Source organism: Glycine soja, chromosome 4 (assembly GCF_004193775.1).
Source record: "Glycine soja cultivar W05 chromosome 4, ASM419377v2, whole genome shotgun sequence".
In the NCBI taxonomy this organism is placed as follows: Eukaryota; Viridiplantae; Streptophyta; class Magnoliopsida; order Fabales; family Fabaceae; genus Glycine; species Glycine soja.
The window spans coordinates 3,047,971-3,065,733 of record NC_041005.1 but is presented as its reverse complement, the minus strand read 5'-3'; the positions used below and the strand labels follow the sequence as shown (position 1 = coordinate 3,065,733).

General features: G+C 37.0%; 3 protein-coding genes and 1 pseudogene across 5 annotated transcripts; 3 read left to right on the top strand and 1 right to left on the bottom strand.

Moving 5' to 3' along the window:
* Window positions 1–1,213: 1,213 nt before the first annotated feature.
* On the top strand, window positions 1,214–4,353 carry LOC114408701 (protein CYPRO4-like). Its single transcript, XM_028371843.1, has 2 exons — window positions 1,214–3,005; window positions 3,847–4,353. The coding sequence occupies exons 1-2, from the start codon at window positions 1,392–1,394 to the stop codon at window positions 4,126–4,128; spliced, it is 1,896 nt and encodes a 631-aa protein (XP_028227644.1). The 5' UTR covers window positions 1,214–1,391; the 3' UTR covers window positions 4,129–4,353.
* Window positions 4,354–4,503: 150 nt separating this feature from the next.
* Window positions 4,504–7,415, top strand: LOC114408702 (annotated as a pseudogene).
* A 528-nt stretch (window positions 7,416–7,943) lies between these two features.
* Window positions 7,944–14,277, bottom strand: LOC114408699 (protein WEAK CHLOROPLAST MOVEMENT UNDER BLUE LIGHT 1-like). 3 transcript variants are annotated; one of them, XM_028371840.1, is made up of 4 exons: window positions 13,965–14,277; window positions 13,620–13,777; window positions 11,744–12,852; window positions 7,944–10,499 (listed from the first exon to the last, which is right to left on the bottom strand). In XM_028371840.1, the coding sequence occupies exons 3-4, from the start codon at window positions 12,812–12,814 to the stop codon at window positions 8,649–8,651; spliced, it is 2,922 nt and encodes a 973-aa protein (XP_028227641.1). In that variant the 5' UTR covers window positions 12,815–12,852; window positions 13,620–13,777; window positions 13,965–14,277; the 3' UTR covers window positions 7,944–8,648. The 3 variants fall into 3 exon arrangements, with proteins under 3 accessions (XP_028227641.1, XP_028227643.1, XP_028227642.1); XM_028371842.1 differs by lacking the exon at window positions 13,620–13,777; XM_028371841.1 differs by lacking the exon at window positions 13,965–14,277 and having other exon boundaries at window positions 13,620–13,958.
* A 2,529-nt stretch (window positions 14,278–16,806) lies between these two features.
* LOC114408308 (N66 matrix protein-like) lies at window positions 16,807–17,253 on the top strand. The gene has a single exon (XM_028371339.1). The coding sequence runs from the start codon at window positions 16,807–16,809 to the stop codon at window positions 17,251–17,253; it is 447 nt and encodes a 148-aa protein (XP_028227140.1).
* The last annotated feature ends 510 nt before the right edge of the window (window positions 17,254–17,763 follow it).

Sequence of the window (17,763 nt, the reverse complement as noted above, 5' to 3'; positions counted from 1 at the left end):
TCTAAATTAGTATCTTAATGGAAGAGTGCATGCTTTCTTATATTGTCTGGCTTGTTATTCACATAGTCATTGTACTTAATATATTGCTACATGGACTGCTTTTATCATATTGCTATTTGATTTTTGTTGAACTTTGAAAACTTGCTCCGTGTTTTAGAATTCTATTATCCCTTTTAGATATGCAAGATTGTCATAGATAATGATTGCAAACAATTACACAAACCAACATTGTTGGAAGAAGCTATGTATGCAGTAAAGTTAGTTGCAATTGTAGATATGACAAAAGCAAGCACAAAAATGCAAACTTTGAATTGTGAAGGTGAGTGATAAATGAGGTGGGGAAATTCAACCCCAATATAGATAAAGATATTTTCTACCCCCAATAGGAACCGGGGATGGAAATAAGAACGATTTAGGTGAGAATTGGTGTAATAAATGGAGTGGAAGTGTCTCATTTCATAAATTGTACTATACCTATATTGATTTATAACATAAGGTATTTGTTAAATTTATACAATTAAAATTGTGGTTTTAATACAACATTTGTTTTTTGAACTTTGTATAAAATTAAAAGATAACGATAGATAACCAAAATTTAGTTGATAGCTAGAAAATTAAAAGTAAGTGTGTACACAAGTTGAGTTGGATTGAGTTTGGCTAAACTCAACATCCAACCCAATAAAAAAAAAATTGGATTGGATTGAGTTGGATTTGAGAAATTTTTTACCGAACCCAACTCAAATCAATTTAGTCATGAATGAGTTGGATTAGGTTAATTATGTTACAGTATTTTAAAAATAATTTTATTTTGGAAAGTTTAAATTTAAATAAATTGTGAAAAACAAAAAATTGAATAATAAGTATGTACTAATCTTAAATGGGATTTTTTTTTTTAAAATTGAATTGTTTTGTATAACTAACATTCTTTATGTTCATAGTCAATTTGTTCAAGATATAATATATTTTATCACTTTGAGGGTATTTATCATCTGAAGTACTTCACCACTTGACAATAGTGATATAAAATAAAACTAAAAGCAACAATGCAGTTTGTTGGATAGTAAAATAAAATTGAATTTTGATTTTGTGTATATTATTATTATTATTAAAAAAGTAATGTATATCATTGAGTTGAGTAGTCTGAAATATAAAATCCATTACCCAATCCGCGGTTTGGATACAAAAATAAAACCACGCAACTCCAGTCAAGTTGCAACCCGCTTCTGAGTTTCTGAGTCATCATTAGACACGTGTTTCTATCCGTTGTGCTTTTAAAAACCCTAGCCCTAACCCCCAAAAGAAAACACTCCGTTTTCAAATTTCGAAATTGGCGCTCTGCTACGAATCCATCTTCTTCTCCAACTTCCATTTCACCGATCAAATTCAATTCAATGGGTGCCAATCACAGTCGCGAAGATCTGTTGGAATCTTCCGATTCAGAGCAAGAGGAGCATGAAACCTTCGAAGACGCCACCGAAGGAAGCGCCGAACGGAAACCGTCAACGCCGTCATCCCTCGATGACGTGGAGGCCAAACTCAAAGCCCTGAAACTCAAATACTCCTCCAACTCCACCCCCGCCGTCAATAACGCCGTCAAGCTCTACGTCCACATCGGCGGCAACACCCCCAAAGCCAAATGGGTAACTTCCGAAAAACTCACCTCTTATTCATTCGTCAAAACCCACTCCGACACCGACACAGACGATGAAAACAACGACTCTGACAACGACAACGACGACTACGTCGAAACAAACGAAAAGCCTTTCTGGGTTTTAAAAGTCGGTTCGAAAATCCGATCAAAGGTGGGCCCGGAGATGGGACTGAAGAGCTTCCCCGAGCAGCGGCGCGTGGACTTCGTTGCGCGTGGCGTCTGGGCGATGAAGTTCTTCACCGACCAAGACCAGATCGACTTCATCGATTCCTTCCAGAAGTGTCTCTTCGAGAACACGCACGGCGTCGAGGCCACGGAGGCGAACAAGCTCAAAGTCTATGGCAAGGATTTCGTGGCGTGGGCGAAACCCGAAGCCGCCGATGATTCCATGTGGGAGGACGCAGAGGAAGTCTTCACCAAGAGCCCCACACCGGTTAGGTCAAACCAAGACCTAAAAGAGGAGTTCGAAGAAGCCTCCAACGGTGGAATTCAGAGCCTTGCGTTGGGGGCTTTGGACAACAGTTTCTTGGTGAGTGATAATGGGATTCAGGTTGTGAAGAATTTCGCACATGGGATTCACGGGAAGGGTGCTTTTGTGAATTTCAGTGATGGGTATCAAAATGGGGGTGGGGGTTCTACCTATTGTACCCCTAAGAAGACACTTCTGATGAGGGCTGAGACCAACATGCTTCTGATGAGCCCAATGGGTGGTGGGAAGCTTCACTCAACGGGTCTTCATCAGCTTGATATTGAGACAGGGAAGGTTGTGAGTGAGTGGATGTTTGGGAAGGATGGGACTGAAATTACGATGAGGGATATTACGAATGATAGCAAAGGGGCTCAGTTGGATCCTTCTGGGTCAACTTTTCTAGGGTTGGATGATAACAGGCTTTGTAGGTGGGATATGAGGGATCGTAATGGGATGGTTCAGAACTTGGCTGATTCAAATGCCCCTGTGTTGAATTGGGCACAAGGGCATCAGTTCTCGAGGGGGACTAACTTTCAGTGCTTTGCCACTACTGGTGATGGGTCCATTGTTGTGGGGTCTTTGGATGGGAAGATAAGGCTGTATTCGGTGAACACAATGAGGCAGGCGAAGACGGCATTTCCTGGCCTTGGATCGCCGGTTACTCATGTTGATGTAACCTTTGATGGAAAGTGGATTGTGGGTACTACTGATTCCTACTTGATTCTTATCTGTACCCTCTTTACTGACAAAAATGGAACGACGAAGACTGGGTTTGCTGGACGGATGGGGAATAGGATTGCTGCTCCCAGGTTGCTGAAGCTCAACCCTCTTGATTCACATTTGGCTGGAGCAAATAACAAGTTCCGCAATGCTCAGTTTTCGTGGGTAAGTATAAATTGAATTCACTGCTTGCATTGCCTGTTTTGTTTATTTTTGTTTCTGCTCTTATCTTGCAAATTAAGAATCATGATATTGATATCCTGTATTGCCTGTGATTTGTCATGGAAACTAATCATTATCATTATTATTTTGTTGTTCTTCTCAATTACATCCTATATTGCGAAGTTCCTTTTGAGTCATAATTTATTAGTGTGTGCAGTATTGATAGTTGATAATAAATATCTTCTTGACTAACTGCGACGCAATTTACAATACAAGGACATGTTTCCTCATACATTTAGCTTGTAATATGCTTGAGTTATTTGCAAATCACAATAGAAGGAGATATTAAATTATGAATACTTTTGAAATTAAAGTTATTACCTCCTTGTATTGCTTCAGGAGATGGGTTTAAGTTCGAAAGCTATCACTTAATGACTTTTCCTTTGGTTGCATCTTTTTCATAGTATACTGCCATGCTCTTATTTTGTTTTGTGAACTGAAGCTTTATGCTTGTACCTATCAGTGAAGAGCATTATCGAGCATCGATAAAACTGGACCAGAAATAGCTGAACAGTAGTATTGTATTATAACTAATTCTGCTCTTGATAACTTGTGATGTCACTAAACAGTGTTTGTATAGAAAATAGTAAAAACTCCTCTCTTTCTCAACTGATAAGAAAGAAATTACAGATATCTCAGGTAAGAATTATTCTTTTCCCTGAAGCTAGATTGTCTGTTCTGTTCCCACATCTGCTGAGAAATGACATCTTGGTTTTTATTGTGTCTTTCATATTTTAATCATGTGGAAATATATTTTTATTATTCCAACTTCTTGGATGCTTAGGTGACAGAGAATGGGAAACAGGAGCGGCATATAGTAGCCACTGTGGGGAAGTTCAGTGTGATATGGAACTTCCAACAAGTCAAGGATGGTTCTCATGAGTGCTACCGTAACCAACAGGGTCTAAAGAGCTGCTTCTGCTACAAGATAGTCCTTAGGGATGATTCCATTGTTGAGAGCCGATTTATGCATGACAAGTTTGCAGTCACTGATTCTCCTGAGGCTCCATTGGTGATAGCCACCCCAATGAAAGTTAGCTCATTCAGCATATCTAGCAAGCGATGATACACAGCCAGTTGCTCTTTTAGCTTCATCAATATCATTTCATATGTTTCTTTTGAAGACTTTTTAGTTGTATGTAGAATATTTGAAGGTGTAGCTGATATTAATATCATTTCAGATATTAATTAAGCATTTTAAAACACAGGGAAATCAGTGTGATGGTTGTCTAATTGTACCAGCATGTTCAGTTATCTCAAGATAATATTAGTTGGTCCAAGAATTGTATCATTTTTATCTGAATTTCTTTTTTCTTTTCTCACGTACTAAGCCCTAATTTAGTTAAGCGCTTCAACTCTAGCTGTGGTGGGAGAGGCCTGCTCAGCCTCCTCTTTTGATTTGTGTGTTTTGGCTTTTAAAATAGTATATGAATTGAAAAGGTTTGAAGAAACTAAAAGGAGCCCAGACAGTACAAATTCGGTAAAGTTTACCTCTCTTTGTTCTTATGGAAGATGTTGAAGGAACATCTGACTGACTTCCTTTATTTTACAAAGTTGGGGAGAATAATTTCTGATTTCTAGAGTGGCCTTGAAAGGATGTCTCTAGTATGGAGAAATTGTTATGTTATCATGGAGCCTTAGAAGCAGACGTTTGTTATCCAACACTCCAATCTCAATGGATAAGTGGGCCCATTTATTTTTTTTTGTTATTTCTTTTTTAACCTTTAAACCAATAATATGTATGCATGTGGCTGTGGTGAAAGTGGCAAATTTGAGTGAGCACGGGAATAAGAGCAGATAATCAGAAAACAATGGCCGTAGCAATAGGTAGAAGCTTCTCCATTCAGCCCCGCTCTTTCTTCAACAGCAAGAGCTTAGATAGAGCTTCACCAGCTGGAAGATTATCGTGGCTTGGGCATGCTGCTGCTGCTGCCACTCCATATTATAGGCAAACTTGTGTAGCGGCGCAACAGTGACCTACGTGGCTCCCGGGACTTGATCCTCCACCTCATCTTGATGGAAAGTGAGCCCGCACATCTCTATGGGACATCTTGTTCTGCTACTGATACTACTGTCACTTTCTCTTTTCAAGTTTTAATGAAGATAATAACTACATGCTTTTCAGTCTGGCTGGAGATTTTGGATTTGACCCACTTGGGCTTGCGGAGGATCCGGCAAGCTTAAGGTGGTATGTGCAGGCAGAGCTGGTTCATTGTCGCTTTGCAATGCTTGGGGTCTTCGGAATTCTGGTGACAGATGTGAGTAACACACAATTTGCACATGTGCATATAATAAATATTGATTTTAGAAACGTCTTCATAATAAATTGATAGAATTCAATCAGACCATTGTTAAATGGCGGTGCTACTACCATCACCATGGCAGAATGGTGTTGATGATGGTTTTCCAACTGCCATAGGAAATTTTTGAATGGCCTGCTATGGCGGTGCCATAGGTCGCAATAGCTTGTTTATATGGTGGAATTTTGGCTTTCCACCATCCGCCATTGATAAAACAGTAATCAAGATTTATAAGTTGAGTCTTTTTTTTTTACTATTGAAGTCCCAGCCTGAATTTCTTGGTAATCTGTGTGCAGCTACTTCGCGTCACAGGAATTAACAAGATACCAGTTTGGTTTGAAGCTGGTGCAGTAAAGTACGACTTTGCCAATACAAAGACACTCTTCCTTGTTCAACTACTTCTGATGGGGTAGAACTTTAGTCATGAACTGGGGCTTCCATAATTTAGTTATCCTTGAGAATTCAGTGGCCTTTACGTATGACTTCATCACTTTTACTTGCACAGGTTTGTGGAAACAAAAAGGTACATGGATTTTGTTAGTCCTGGATCTCAAGCTAAAGAGGGGTCTTTCTTTGGATTGGAAGCTTCACTGAAAGGCTTAGAGCCAGGGTATTTACATTTTCCAATAACAAAAAATATATATTTGTCTCTTATCTTTCTCCTTCAGTTTTGAATCTGATTCTTCGTGTTCTTTGACTATTATATCGAACATGAATTAGTAAACATACCCTATGCATTCTCCTCAACAACGGATTAATCGTCACAGGGCATTTTGACTTTACTATACTTATATTCAGACCCTTGCGAGTTCTACTTTTTAGTTCTAGAAAGTACAGTATGAATTATGTGGCTTGGGCTTATCCATAACATGAAATTAGTTGTTGTTTTCCCACCTCAACCATACTGTGGTCAAGGATCAATTGTATTTTAATATACATTTTCAATTTGATTTGTTTGTTTGTTTAAGCTTTTGGGGAAATGATTCAAAATCTGGACCACGTCTAGGGTGGAGTCGACCATGAAGGTAAGTGGTCTTTGATGGACCACTATCTCTGGCCTTCAGATTAATCTATGTGCACAATTTTATTGTGCACCTTCCCACATCAGATCCACCACCCACACCTGCTCGACTTCACCGCGCCATACCACCGCACGACCAAAACCCACGCACAAAACCACCGCACCGCCGCAGATCTGCGACCTTTCCCAAATCACAACCAATCTGCTTCATCACCCATACCCATCTCGCCTGCAATCGGACTAACTGCCCTCACTGCGCCCTCAACATCTCACGCTCCCTCTGTTGCCGTCGCTCCTCCGGCGCAGTCTCGCTTCCGCAACAGTCGCTCCTCCGCAGTTTGTTCTCTTTTTCACTTTTTCTCCGACAGCCACACCGCACTAGATTCCGTAAATCTCTCCGCGTTACCACGGCCGATCTCTGTTAGTCGATGATTTCCAAAAACCCAAAAGTTGTTCTACTGGTTTGGAGTTCGAGATTTGATTCGACGCACCACCAACAAGAGGAAGAGGATCCGTGCTTCAGATCTGATTTTTTTAACTCTATTTTTTTCTAGATTTGTGATCATTTCATCATTGAATCCATATTTTCATTTCAGGTTCTTGATTTTTATGACTATTTGGTTATAGTAAAGTTGATTGGAAAAGCTTGGTATGCGTTTTGTGTTCATTGGTGAATCTGATTATGGTGTTTATTTGTGTTATATTGTGGAACAATTACGTTGTCGGCATTGGAGAAATTACCGACGACAGCAGTACATGTCAGAGAGTGGCAGAGGTGCCATGGGAGACTCCGGGAGGGAGAGTGCAGAGAAGAAGGGAGGGAGGTAAAGTTTTGATGTGGGAAGGTGCACAATAAAATTGTGCACATAGATTAATCTGAAGGCCAGTGATAGTGGTCCACCAAAGACCACTTACCTTCATGGTCCACCCTAGACGTGGTCCAAAATCTGATCACTAAAATGTTTTGAACCCCTGCTTTGATGATTTGAGAAGATATTAGTAAATAGTCCAAAAGAAGAATTGACACTGAAATGTTCTATGTTTCAAAGCAAATTATAATAATATTAAAAAAACAATCAAACATAATTAACCACCATTGAAGTTTTCCATTCTAGTTCATGTATAAATCTCAAACTTATTCAACGAATTATTTTCCTAGATTAATATACTTAGTTAATTGTGGATATAATATGAATTAAATTTGTTTGGTGCGTGATTAATTAATATAAGAATTGAAATAAAATACATTTATGTGAGTCGAACAAAAGGATCGTTTACCCTTAAATCTTCGTACATTGTTCCACACGAGTGAAATAATTTAACCAGAAATAGACAGGCATACTCCTGCCAGCCTTAATCACTAGCGCATTATGCGAATGCCAGTTGCACGAATCGCCCATTCTTTCTGTACTCCGATTAAATATATGGATTAATCTATGGATTTTTGGAATGCTTAAGCCTTCAGGTTTCAGAGACGGCAATTATCTCAACTTCCATATGAAATCATTCCATTGAACAGTTTCTCCTTAATCACCAGGATAACATTCTTATGACACAGTGTTGAGTTCATGAAAGGAAATAATTGGACCCTTAATTCCAAAAATCTAACATTTAAAGTTGAATAACAAAAACAAAATGCGAAGTTGCGAACAGAAAAAAATAAATATATCACTATTCACAAAATAAAAAATCTATCGACAGCTTACTAAAAATTAAATCTGGGTATAGGAGCCTAGAGAATAGAGATTTAAGTGTGTAACTAGCACAGAAAAGTGGAGCTGAATCCTTAATGACTCAAGATTTGGCGTGTAATCTGAACCAAAGCATCAGAAGATTCACACCAATTCACCTTTTGATTTCGGGTCATTTAGAAGCTTCTTCCTGTTTCAATTTGATGAGGTTTTTCAGACTCGGAAAGCACATCAAATCTCAGACTCGGAAAACTTTTTCTTTCATTTGGTCAAATCTCAGACAAATCTTTACAAAAGCCGAGGTTCAATATATCAGAAGCTATACACAATACAGAATCATCTAATTTTCTGTTTTCCCACAAAAGATGAACTTATTTTTTATGTCCACGTAAAACACTGAGCAGGCGACCATATACCAAACCAAACCCTTCAGTGAGAGAGAATACAATCAAAGCATACACACAGCAATCGCCAACATTTACAGGTCGGTGCAATTGAATAGTCCAGCATTTCAAGTCACTGTGAGATCTCCAAAAAGGATGAGAGCCAAGACAACTGCAGTATAATTTGGGATTTACCCAGACTTGGTTGAATGTGTTTTTCTTCTTGCAAAGAACATCAAAACCCTTGGGAAAATTGACTTCTTCTTCTTCTTTCCATGTTTTGATTCTGGGGATGATCCACCTTCATCATTGTCTGCATGCTCATTAGCCTTTGGACTTGTCAAGTAATGTGCGGGATTAGCTGCATCACTAGTGCGGTCAAAATTATTTGCTTTCCCCTCAAAACTACCCCTAGGGCTTTTACTCTGGTTTATTACTCCTTGGCCAGACTCGCCGGCCTTTCTTCGTTGTTCACTTTCAGCTCTCCACTTTCTTAATTCTTGTTCTACACCTAATTTACCTTCCTTTGCCTTCTCAGCTTTCTCCATTGCCAATTTCAAGGATTCCCTTCTAGCAGCTATCTCTCTATTCACTTCGTCCAACTTTTCAAAGGCTTTCAATTCAGACTCCTTGACTTTATCAATTTCAGAATTAGCAGCTGCAACCCTCATATTGGCTCGCTCTTCTGCCTCATGTGCTCGCTTGCTAAGCTCATAGTACTCTTCCAAAGACAGTGTTACCCCATTAGATGGGTCCACTTCATTTTTGCTTCTAGTTGATTCACTCTCTTGCAATGCTTTAATTGCTGCTATTGCCAAATTTTCAGAAGCCTTTGCAGCCTCTATCTCCTTTTGAGCTGCAAGTAATCTACTTTCCAAGGTACTTACTCCAGCCTTGGCTTGCTCTGCTTCCGCCTTTACTTTCTGTAGCTCTTCCCGAGCTGCTTGAGCAAGCAAGTTGGCTTGATTAGTCTCTTCAGCTGTTAGTTGTAGTTTCTTGGGAAGCTCGGTCATTTTCTCTTTAGCTTCTTTCTCCTTCATCTGAACCAAAGCTATTTCTGATCTGGTCTTTTCCAATTCAGCTTCCAGAGATGCCACTGCAACGGAGGCCATTCCTTCTCTTTGCCTAATGGAGGCAAGAGTTGCTTTTTCTTGTTCAAGTTCCAATTTCAATGATGTAGCAGCTACCTTCAAGATACTAATCTCAGCAGTTGCTTTCTCTATGTTAAGATTTACTTCCTCAAGTTCCTTTCCGGCTGATGCCACTGCTTCTCGTATGTCAGTGTGTGTCTTTATCTCTGGTTCTTCTGGGCCTCCTTCTTGCTTTAACTTTGATTCCATATAAGCAGTTAATTCAGCTTTCAAATCAATCAGCAAAGCAGAGGCTGTTTCCAGTTTAGATTTGAGTTCCTTCGCAGATGAAATTTGCTGGTTGAGTCTTTGGAGCTCTTCTTCTGCCTGTTTAAGTTCCTTCTCCCAATTGAGAGAATCTTGATCTCTTGCCATGACTGTTCCTATTCTTTGTTCCTCTGCTTCCAAATGCGCAGCGTGTGTAGTCTCCAATGACTCTTTTGCAGCAATTAGTTCAACAGTTAAATCTTCAACAGACTTCTCTACTTCCTTTGATGCAGTAACAGCCTCTTCAGCTTTCTTAATAGCTACATCTCTATCAGTCACTAAGGAAGTGTATTCTTTGTGCAATGCTTCCAGCTCCTCTTTCACAGCTATTAAATCTGAAACAGCTGCTGTATATCTGGCTTTGGCTACCTCAAGTTGTGCCTTGGCTGCAACACTTGATTCGTCTGCAATACCCTGCTCCATCTCTTCCACTCTGAGCTTTGCAAGTTCTGAGTCCTGTCTTGCTTGACGCTCTTCTGTATGTGCTCTCTCTAGGTTAAGTTTTAATTCTTCTATTAGTCTCTTTGTGCTGTCCAACTCCTTTAGTACTTGACCTTTTTCCTGTTCAGCAGTCTCTGCTTGTTTTTTGTACTCTGGGATCTCCTCCTGTGCCTTTTCAAGTTCTTGTTCTACAAGAGTGCGTCTCTGTACATCCAGGAAAAACTAAAGTTAACTTCAGTTCCAGCAGACAAACATGCATGGTCATTAGTATAAATAATTGATCGTCTACATGGCAGGAAGCAAGGCAGGAAGAATTACCATCAATGTCTCATCTTGCCTCACAAAGAAAACAACTATGGATATTAGAAAGCCAAACACATATATAGGCAGAAAAGTACCTATGACTCATTTTCTACTTCGTCTCAGTTCAAAATGAACAAGCAAGGAAATCATAAACATATGTATGAAATGCACGAGCACTAGCAGAAGCATTTGGCTTACAGAATAACACAATTCATATTTTCCTTGTACTATTAAACTGGGTTGCTAACAAGTGCCCCATGGCACCTATTAGGTAGCATTTAATACACTCTAAAAATGTTTATAATTACTTAAAAAACAAGTACGAAGTTATTATTGTGTTTTCAATATAATGAATGCTTTCCTTTTCAATAAATACTTTCTATTTAAGTTTATTTCACTAGCCTGTTTAACACTCAAAACTGATCAGAGAGTATCACCTTCAAGAACTTTAGCCTGTTTAACACTCAAAACTGATCAGAGCATACATAACTCTGCCTAAGTATTAGGTGAAACATACACAGACACAAATATCCCAAAATAACACACGTCATATTCTAGTGTCATAAATTTAAGATAAAGCATATGCTCTGCTCTCTGCTAAAAAAAGTTGATAGGAAAAGAGTTGTAAAAGAAAAAAAGACAACTGCATTGTAAGGGTCAGCATTCAGCAACAAACTGCCAAGATAGTCATTTTTACTTAATACAGCATATGTAAAGGCCACATTGTCAATATGCTACATAAATAGTGTTGAGGGAATGTGTGGCAAATAAAAGTTCCATGTTTCTACTACATGTGTGCATGGCTCAATAGCTACAATTATCCCTGTAATTTTACATTAACTTAAAAGCCGACCCCAAAGCAACCTGGTTAACCTTCCATCATTAGTGGGTGTAGCTTAACTACCAACTCTGCAACTGTTAATCCAAATGATACTGAAACTATTGCTTTCATCTTTTCCCCTCATTTTGCCTATCTTTAATGGGATATTGGTTTAACTTTGAGAAGCAAACGGAATAGTCCGAAAAATTATTTCCTTGAAAAGCAATAAGAGTAATAGAATTTGAAATTTTAAGTAAGTGTGAAGAAGATAAAATGAAAATAATGGTCATACAAAAAGATGCTGTAAAATGCAAGACATATATACCTCCACGGTGTGGATCCTATGAGCCTTCCAATCCACAATTCCTCCAAACTTGGAAACAGCTTCCTTGACAGATTCAAAAGGAGCTGTGGTATCAATAAGGCCTCTTTTTGCATCAAATAGCTTGGCACGGGGGAGTGAGCCAACTGTTCCCATAGCCATTGTAAGTTCATTGTGATCACTTTGTGAATCTTTTGTTTCAGAAGAAGAAGCTGAGAGTCTAATCTCATTATCAGCATCACTGTCAGCAGTGATATTAGAAATATCATCCTGCAATTCATGCCTGTCAGAGACATTTTCTACAGCACCTGGTTCAGAATCTTCAGCTGAAGTTACCTGCTGGCTTTTTTCTGTTACATCAACTGCAACATCTTGTATTAAAGTTTGATCATCAGAAGCATTTGGCAACACTGCTAATTCAGAGAACTCATCCACTGGCAAATGAGTACCAGGCTCCATTTTTCCATTACTAAGTGGGATTGTTGGAGCTTCAGTGGAAGATTGATTGCCAGGTGGGTTTATCACTTCAGTATTTTCTTCAGGGGGGTCTGCCAGTGGCATCTCATCAGCAATTTTTGTAGTGGATTCAGAGGGTAGCTTGTCGACAACATGTTCGGCCAGTGGTGACTCTTCAGCAGTTTTAGAAGAGGATTCAGAGTTGTCTGTCACATGTTCTGCCGGTGGTGTCTCTTCATCAATTTTTGAAGAGGATGCAGATGGTTGGTTGTCTCCAACATGTTCTGCCAGTGGTGTCTCTTCAACAATTTCTGAAGAGAATTCAGATGGTAGCTTGTCTCCAGCATGTTCTGCCAGTGGTGTGTCTTCAACAATATCTGAAGAGAATTGAGATGGTAGCTTGTCTCCAACATGTTCTGCCAGTGGTGTCTCTTCAGCAATTTTTGGAGAAGCTTCAGATGGAAGCCTGTCTCCAACAAGTTCTGCCAGGGGTGTCTCTTCTGCAATTTTTGGAGAGGATTCAGATGGAAGCTTGTCTCCAACATGCTCTGCCAGTGTTGTCTCTTCAGTAATTTTTGAAGAGGTGACAGGGGGTATCTTGTCTTCAACATCTTCCATTGTAAGGAGCAGTCAGGAGCGCTAAAAGTGTCTAACCTCTAAATAATAAGGAAAATCAATCAGTGGAAAATAAAAGCAAAACAAGAGAATTACAGCCTATATAAGCTTTTCAAAAAATACAATTGAATTGGAAATTAAAAATCACCATGTATAAGTTTCAATTTTGAGCGGGATTGGTACTCACAAGAACAAGCCACAAATTGAGAATTGAATTCTATATATACCATTTAATTACTTTCCTTTTTCCAATCCTCATGTCTATTGGGAAGTTAAAATGAAATTATTTATTTCAAGGTGTTAGCCAATTGGCTGAATAAAAAAAAGAAAAGAAAAGAAAAGCTGTTTCCCAAGTTTTCAGTTGTTCAGAAAACAAATCGAGAGACTTCTATACGGATAATTCTCATTTCACAAACCACAAATAAATTAACCTAAATGGAATATCTCAAGTCTAAATGGTATGAAACAGAGCATCCCAAAGATCTCCTTTTATTTCTAGTTCCAACCACACCTATAGCCTATAGTTCTTGACGATTGATCAACAAAAAAATTAATCATATATAACATTAACACATGAAAGATCACAGGTCTTCCCTCTTCATACATGCTCCTATCAAAATGTAATTTACAATAACAAAAACAAGAAGACAGAACAAATCGGCAAAAAAGAAGAAGAAGTGATTTAAATAATAATTACAACAGAAAATAAATACTCCATATCTCTAATTAGGAAGCCTGATTAACTTTTTACCCTATTTTTCACCAAAAAAAAAAAACGCTGCACATTGCAGCATCTCTTGTGGCTAACCTTTTGAAAGCAACGACTTCAATCGTTAAGGATACTATGCGGTTGGTTGCAGGAAAAATCTCACGAAAGAAGAACAAAAACCAAAAGTATACGGAAAAGTGAATTCATCTTAGTTGGCAAAGGCAATTGATATTCACACGCTCTGTTTCCTTCCTTCCCTGTAAGGTTCAAGGAAGTGTGTAATCGTTTGGAAAACATGTTATATCCCGCTCTAAGTGCTCACAAATAGTTACATGTGATCATAAATAAATAGAACACAACAGAGGGATAAATTATACGAAGAAACAAGATTCATGGTTATGCAGCAAAAGGTGCGTTGAAAGAAGAAAGAAAGAAAGAACATACCCGATTAGGATTCGGAATAATAAGAATAAGTGGAAAATTCAAAGTGGTGAGCGATGGATAGATACAGATACTATTTGAGGAGGAAATTAAAATTAGGTTCTGCAAAAATAAATGGAGGTGGAAAAATATTGCAGCTAAAATTAGAACACAGAAAAATACGGAGAAAGATACACAGTTAGTGGACCCTAGCTCATCCCACGGATTAGATCCATCTGCAGTAGTCTCATATCAAATATCTATTCTATTCCCTTCTAGTCTAGTATTTTCTTCAATAAATGAATCCATGCCATTTTATTTTATGTGTATTATTCTCTTCGCTAAGCCACCACAATCCTTTTTTCATAACGGAAACTTCATTTTATATTTACGCAACTTGTAATTGATGCGGGTACTAATATTTTGTACAGTAGTTGGTATTGTGTTATATCAAAAGTGCCCGTACACAATTATTAATAAAATTATTTAGAAATGAGGTCAATTACAAGACAAAAGTTTTCCACTACTAGCTTACCCACCTTGCATGCCTTTTCTTGGTAGGTGGTCCAGATTCTATTTTTCTCTCTTTTTTTTTTTCCTAGTTTACCTCTCTGTTGCGTACCAACTTTCCTTTTTTCTTTTTCTTCCCTATTATTATCTCAAGATAATTCATAAAAGTATTGTCCACGATAACGTGTTAAAAAAGAAAAGAAATACTGTAGTTGGTGTAGTTGGTAGTAGTATTTACTAAAGAAGTGATTGTGTTAAAGCATGAAGCAAAAAGCGTGAGTTTGAGAATTTTCAAAGGGGACAAGTGAAGCAATGAATTCACTTGCGATGATAGTAAATAAATGTTGTCGTAGATTCCAGCATGAGGAAGCGTGAAAATGGAGACCCACATGACATCCATGATACCGACACTAATGCACTGTAATGAAAATTAATTAATGAGTTTTCTTTACCAATTGACTGTCTAATGGCATGATTTACATGTAATGTAATGCACTGGACTTGGTTGATTGGGACGCCCAAAAAGAGACCAACACCTTCTCATCCGTTGGATTTTGTAGTATGGGGCCCTTATCGACTAATTGCCAGATAGCGTGACGGCTATTTTGATCAGCCCATGCACATGTTGAGTTTGTATTTTAATTATATTATGCTTATCGTTTAATATTAATTCTTTTTAAATTTGAAACAAATTACCAACTCAATAATGCTGACTGTACTGTGTTTTTGAAGTTTGGCAGATGCGATCTTCCACGGAAAAAAAGCTAAATAAGGTGTGAAACAAGGAAAAAAAGTGATTTTCGATCGATTTTTTATTTTATTCAATAAAGCTAAGAAAAAAAATATTGATATTCAAAAATAAATTACTGTATAGAAATTCAATTGATGGAAATAATCGAGTTATATTTGAGGGGAAAAAATGTTGTGATTTGCTCTACACTGCTAATTGATTTTCTTAATAGTATGGTGTAACTTAAGTTTGGGGGCCACGGATTATTTTATTCTTTTGGTTTTATGACCTACCAACCCAATCGTGCCACGTCCAAGGATCCTTTGGCACTAAAGTTGGGTTTAATTTATGCGTAAACTTCGGCTTTTGCTGGAGAATCATTGTTAGGGGGTGGGGTTAAAGAAGTATGTGCTGACTTTTTTCAACTAAATACAAAAAAGAAAGGGAGGAAAAGATTGGTTGCGGGGAATATTTTACAATTTATTGTCTTTTATCTCTTTTTTGGAATTCTTTGTAATGTTTCATCTTAATTCATTTAACTTCGTACTTTAATTTATTTTTAAAATAGTTTTCATCTTTTATAATTTATATTAGGGGTTTTTATTTTACAAAGAGAACAGATTTATATATTAAGAGTTATTTTCTAACGATAAAGTTAACTAAAATAGTATTTTAATTATATTATAATTGAGAAGTTGTGTTTAGTTTTATTGCAAAAATTCAGAAGATTTTTTTAATTTTAATTATAAACTATTTTGGTTTTATAATTAACTGATCTCTCTCTTTATATATAGTCAATTTTTATATCTTCAAAGAAAAACAAAACTAAAATAAGGACTACTACTAGTTTGTTGCTTAATGATCATTCCAATATTAGGATGACGACTCACAAGTGATATTTTTGCATTAATCCATAACATTTTCAAAGTGCACCGGTTCCGCCAATTTAGGAGTCGTCATACATTTTGGTGCATAGATAGTCAACTTTTTCTTCTTTCAAATGAGGAAAAATAAAACTAGGAGGATTGCTTTTGCCTTTTTTTTTTTTTTGGTGGTGCAAGCCATTGCTTTTATTAATTTATTTTTCGATTGTCATTTTTAATTCATTTAACTTCATACTTTAATTTATTTAAAAAATATTTATCTTCTTTTAACTTGGGGATTTTCATTTTACAAAGAGAAATTATATTATGAATTATTTTCCAACGATATATTATCTAAATCACATATCCATCAAAGTTGTATGTTTTAAGTTTTAATCATATTAAAATGAAGTAGTTGTGTTTAGTTTTATTAATTTTAGAAAATTCTATGGTTTTCCATTTGGAACCCCATAATGTTTGTTCAGACTTCAAAAAGCAAAATTGAAAAAACTTCTTATTTTTTGACAAAAAACAAAAAAAAAAGAAGAAAAAGCTTCTTATTTAGGTCATGTTTGGGGTGGATTTTAGGTCTGAGTTTTGAAATTTTTAAAAATAACAACCAGTCTTTTAAAATAACAACCAAGTTTTAAATATGATAAGTTTAAAAATAAACTCATTTAAAAAGTTTCATATTATATTAAAACTATTTCAAGAGTATTTTTATGTGAGGATGAAAAAAATGATAATAGTTATGGTATCAATAATGGCGTTGGTAGAGATACCAGGGGTGGTTGCAATGGTAGTGGTGGTGGTAGCGGTACTAGTAGTGATAACCAATGGTGACAACAAAGATGGTATTGACAGTAGCGATGGTAGTAGCAATGACGGTGGTAATATCAGTGGCGATGGTGGTGACAACAATGTTGGTAGTGGTGGTTGGGGTAGCAGTGGTAACAATGACGACAACAATGATAGTAATGTTGGTTACGATGGTGGCGACAGTGACTACGGTGCTAGTGACAATGACGATGGTGGTGATGATGATGGTAGCAGTGCTGGTATTGGCCACCAACGATGGAAGTGCGGTGGTGGTAGTTATGATGACAATGACGGAGGTGATATTCGTGGTGGTGATAATGACAGTGCTACTGGCGGTGTTGGTAGCAGTGGCGAAGGTGATACTGGTAGTACCGGTGACAAGAAAAAGTGATATTCTCAAATGTGAAAAATGCATATATTTTAAAAAACTAAACCAAATTCAATTTTTTTTATTTTTTGAAAAATGAGTGTAAAAATATTTCAAAAATAATTTAAAAATAATTTTTGTTCCATTTTTATCAAATGTGTTTTATTTTAAAAATTACATTTAAAAATAAAAAATAAAAAACTCACAACCACTCTCAAAGACTTGTTAGTTTTCTTGTTTAGTTTTTCACCTAGATTTGATTATAAAATGAGTTTTGCTCAATTTGAAATAAAAAAAAGAGAGAATTACTTTTGCAATTTCAATTTACAAAATAAAATTCATTTAAGCTTTATCGGTCTATATACTTTTTTTAAGAGCACAAACTTAGAACACTCTCATTTAGCACATTTTCTACAAAGGTAATTTAAGCTGCGATAATAATTGTTGAGTCTCAGGTCATAAGGATCACAAATTCAAATCCTTACTTATAAAAAAAGAACTTAAATGTTTTTTGGAGTTAGATAAATATAAATG

Excerpts from the sequence above, each read along its gene's own strand:
- LOC114408701 (XM_028371843.1), top strand. The coding sequence starts at position 1,392 with ATGGGTGCCAATCACAGTCGCGAAGATCTGTTGGAATCTTCCGATTCA. Across the intron at positions 3,006-3,846 it reads GCAATGCTCAGTTTTCGTGG|GTGACAGAGAATGGGAAACA; the intron begins GTAAGTATAAAT and ends TTGGATGCTTAG.
- LOC114408699 (XM_028371840.1), bottom strand. The coding sequence starts at position 12,814 with ATGGAAGATGTTGAAGACAAGATACCCCCTGTCACCTCTTCAAAAATT. Across the intron at positions 10,500-11,743 it reads ATAGGATCCACACCGTGGAG|AGACGCACTCTTGTAGAACA; the intron begins GTATATATGTCT and ends CTGGATGTACAG.
- LOC114408308 (XM_028371339.1), top strand. The coding sequence starts at position 16,807 with ATGGCGTTGGTAGAGATACCAGGGGTGGTTGCAATGGTAGTGGTGGTG.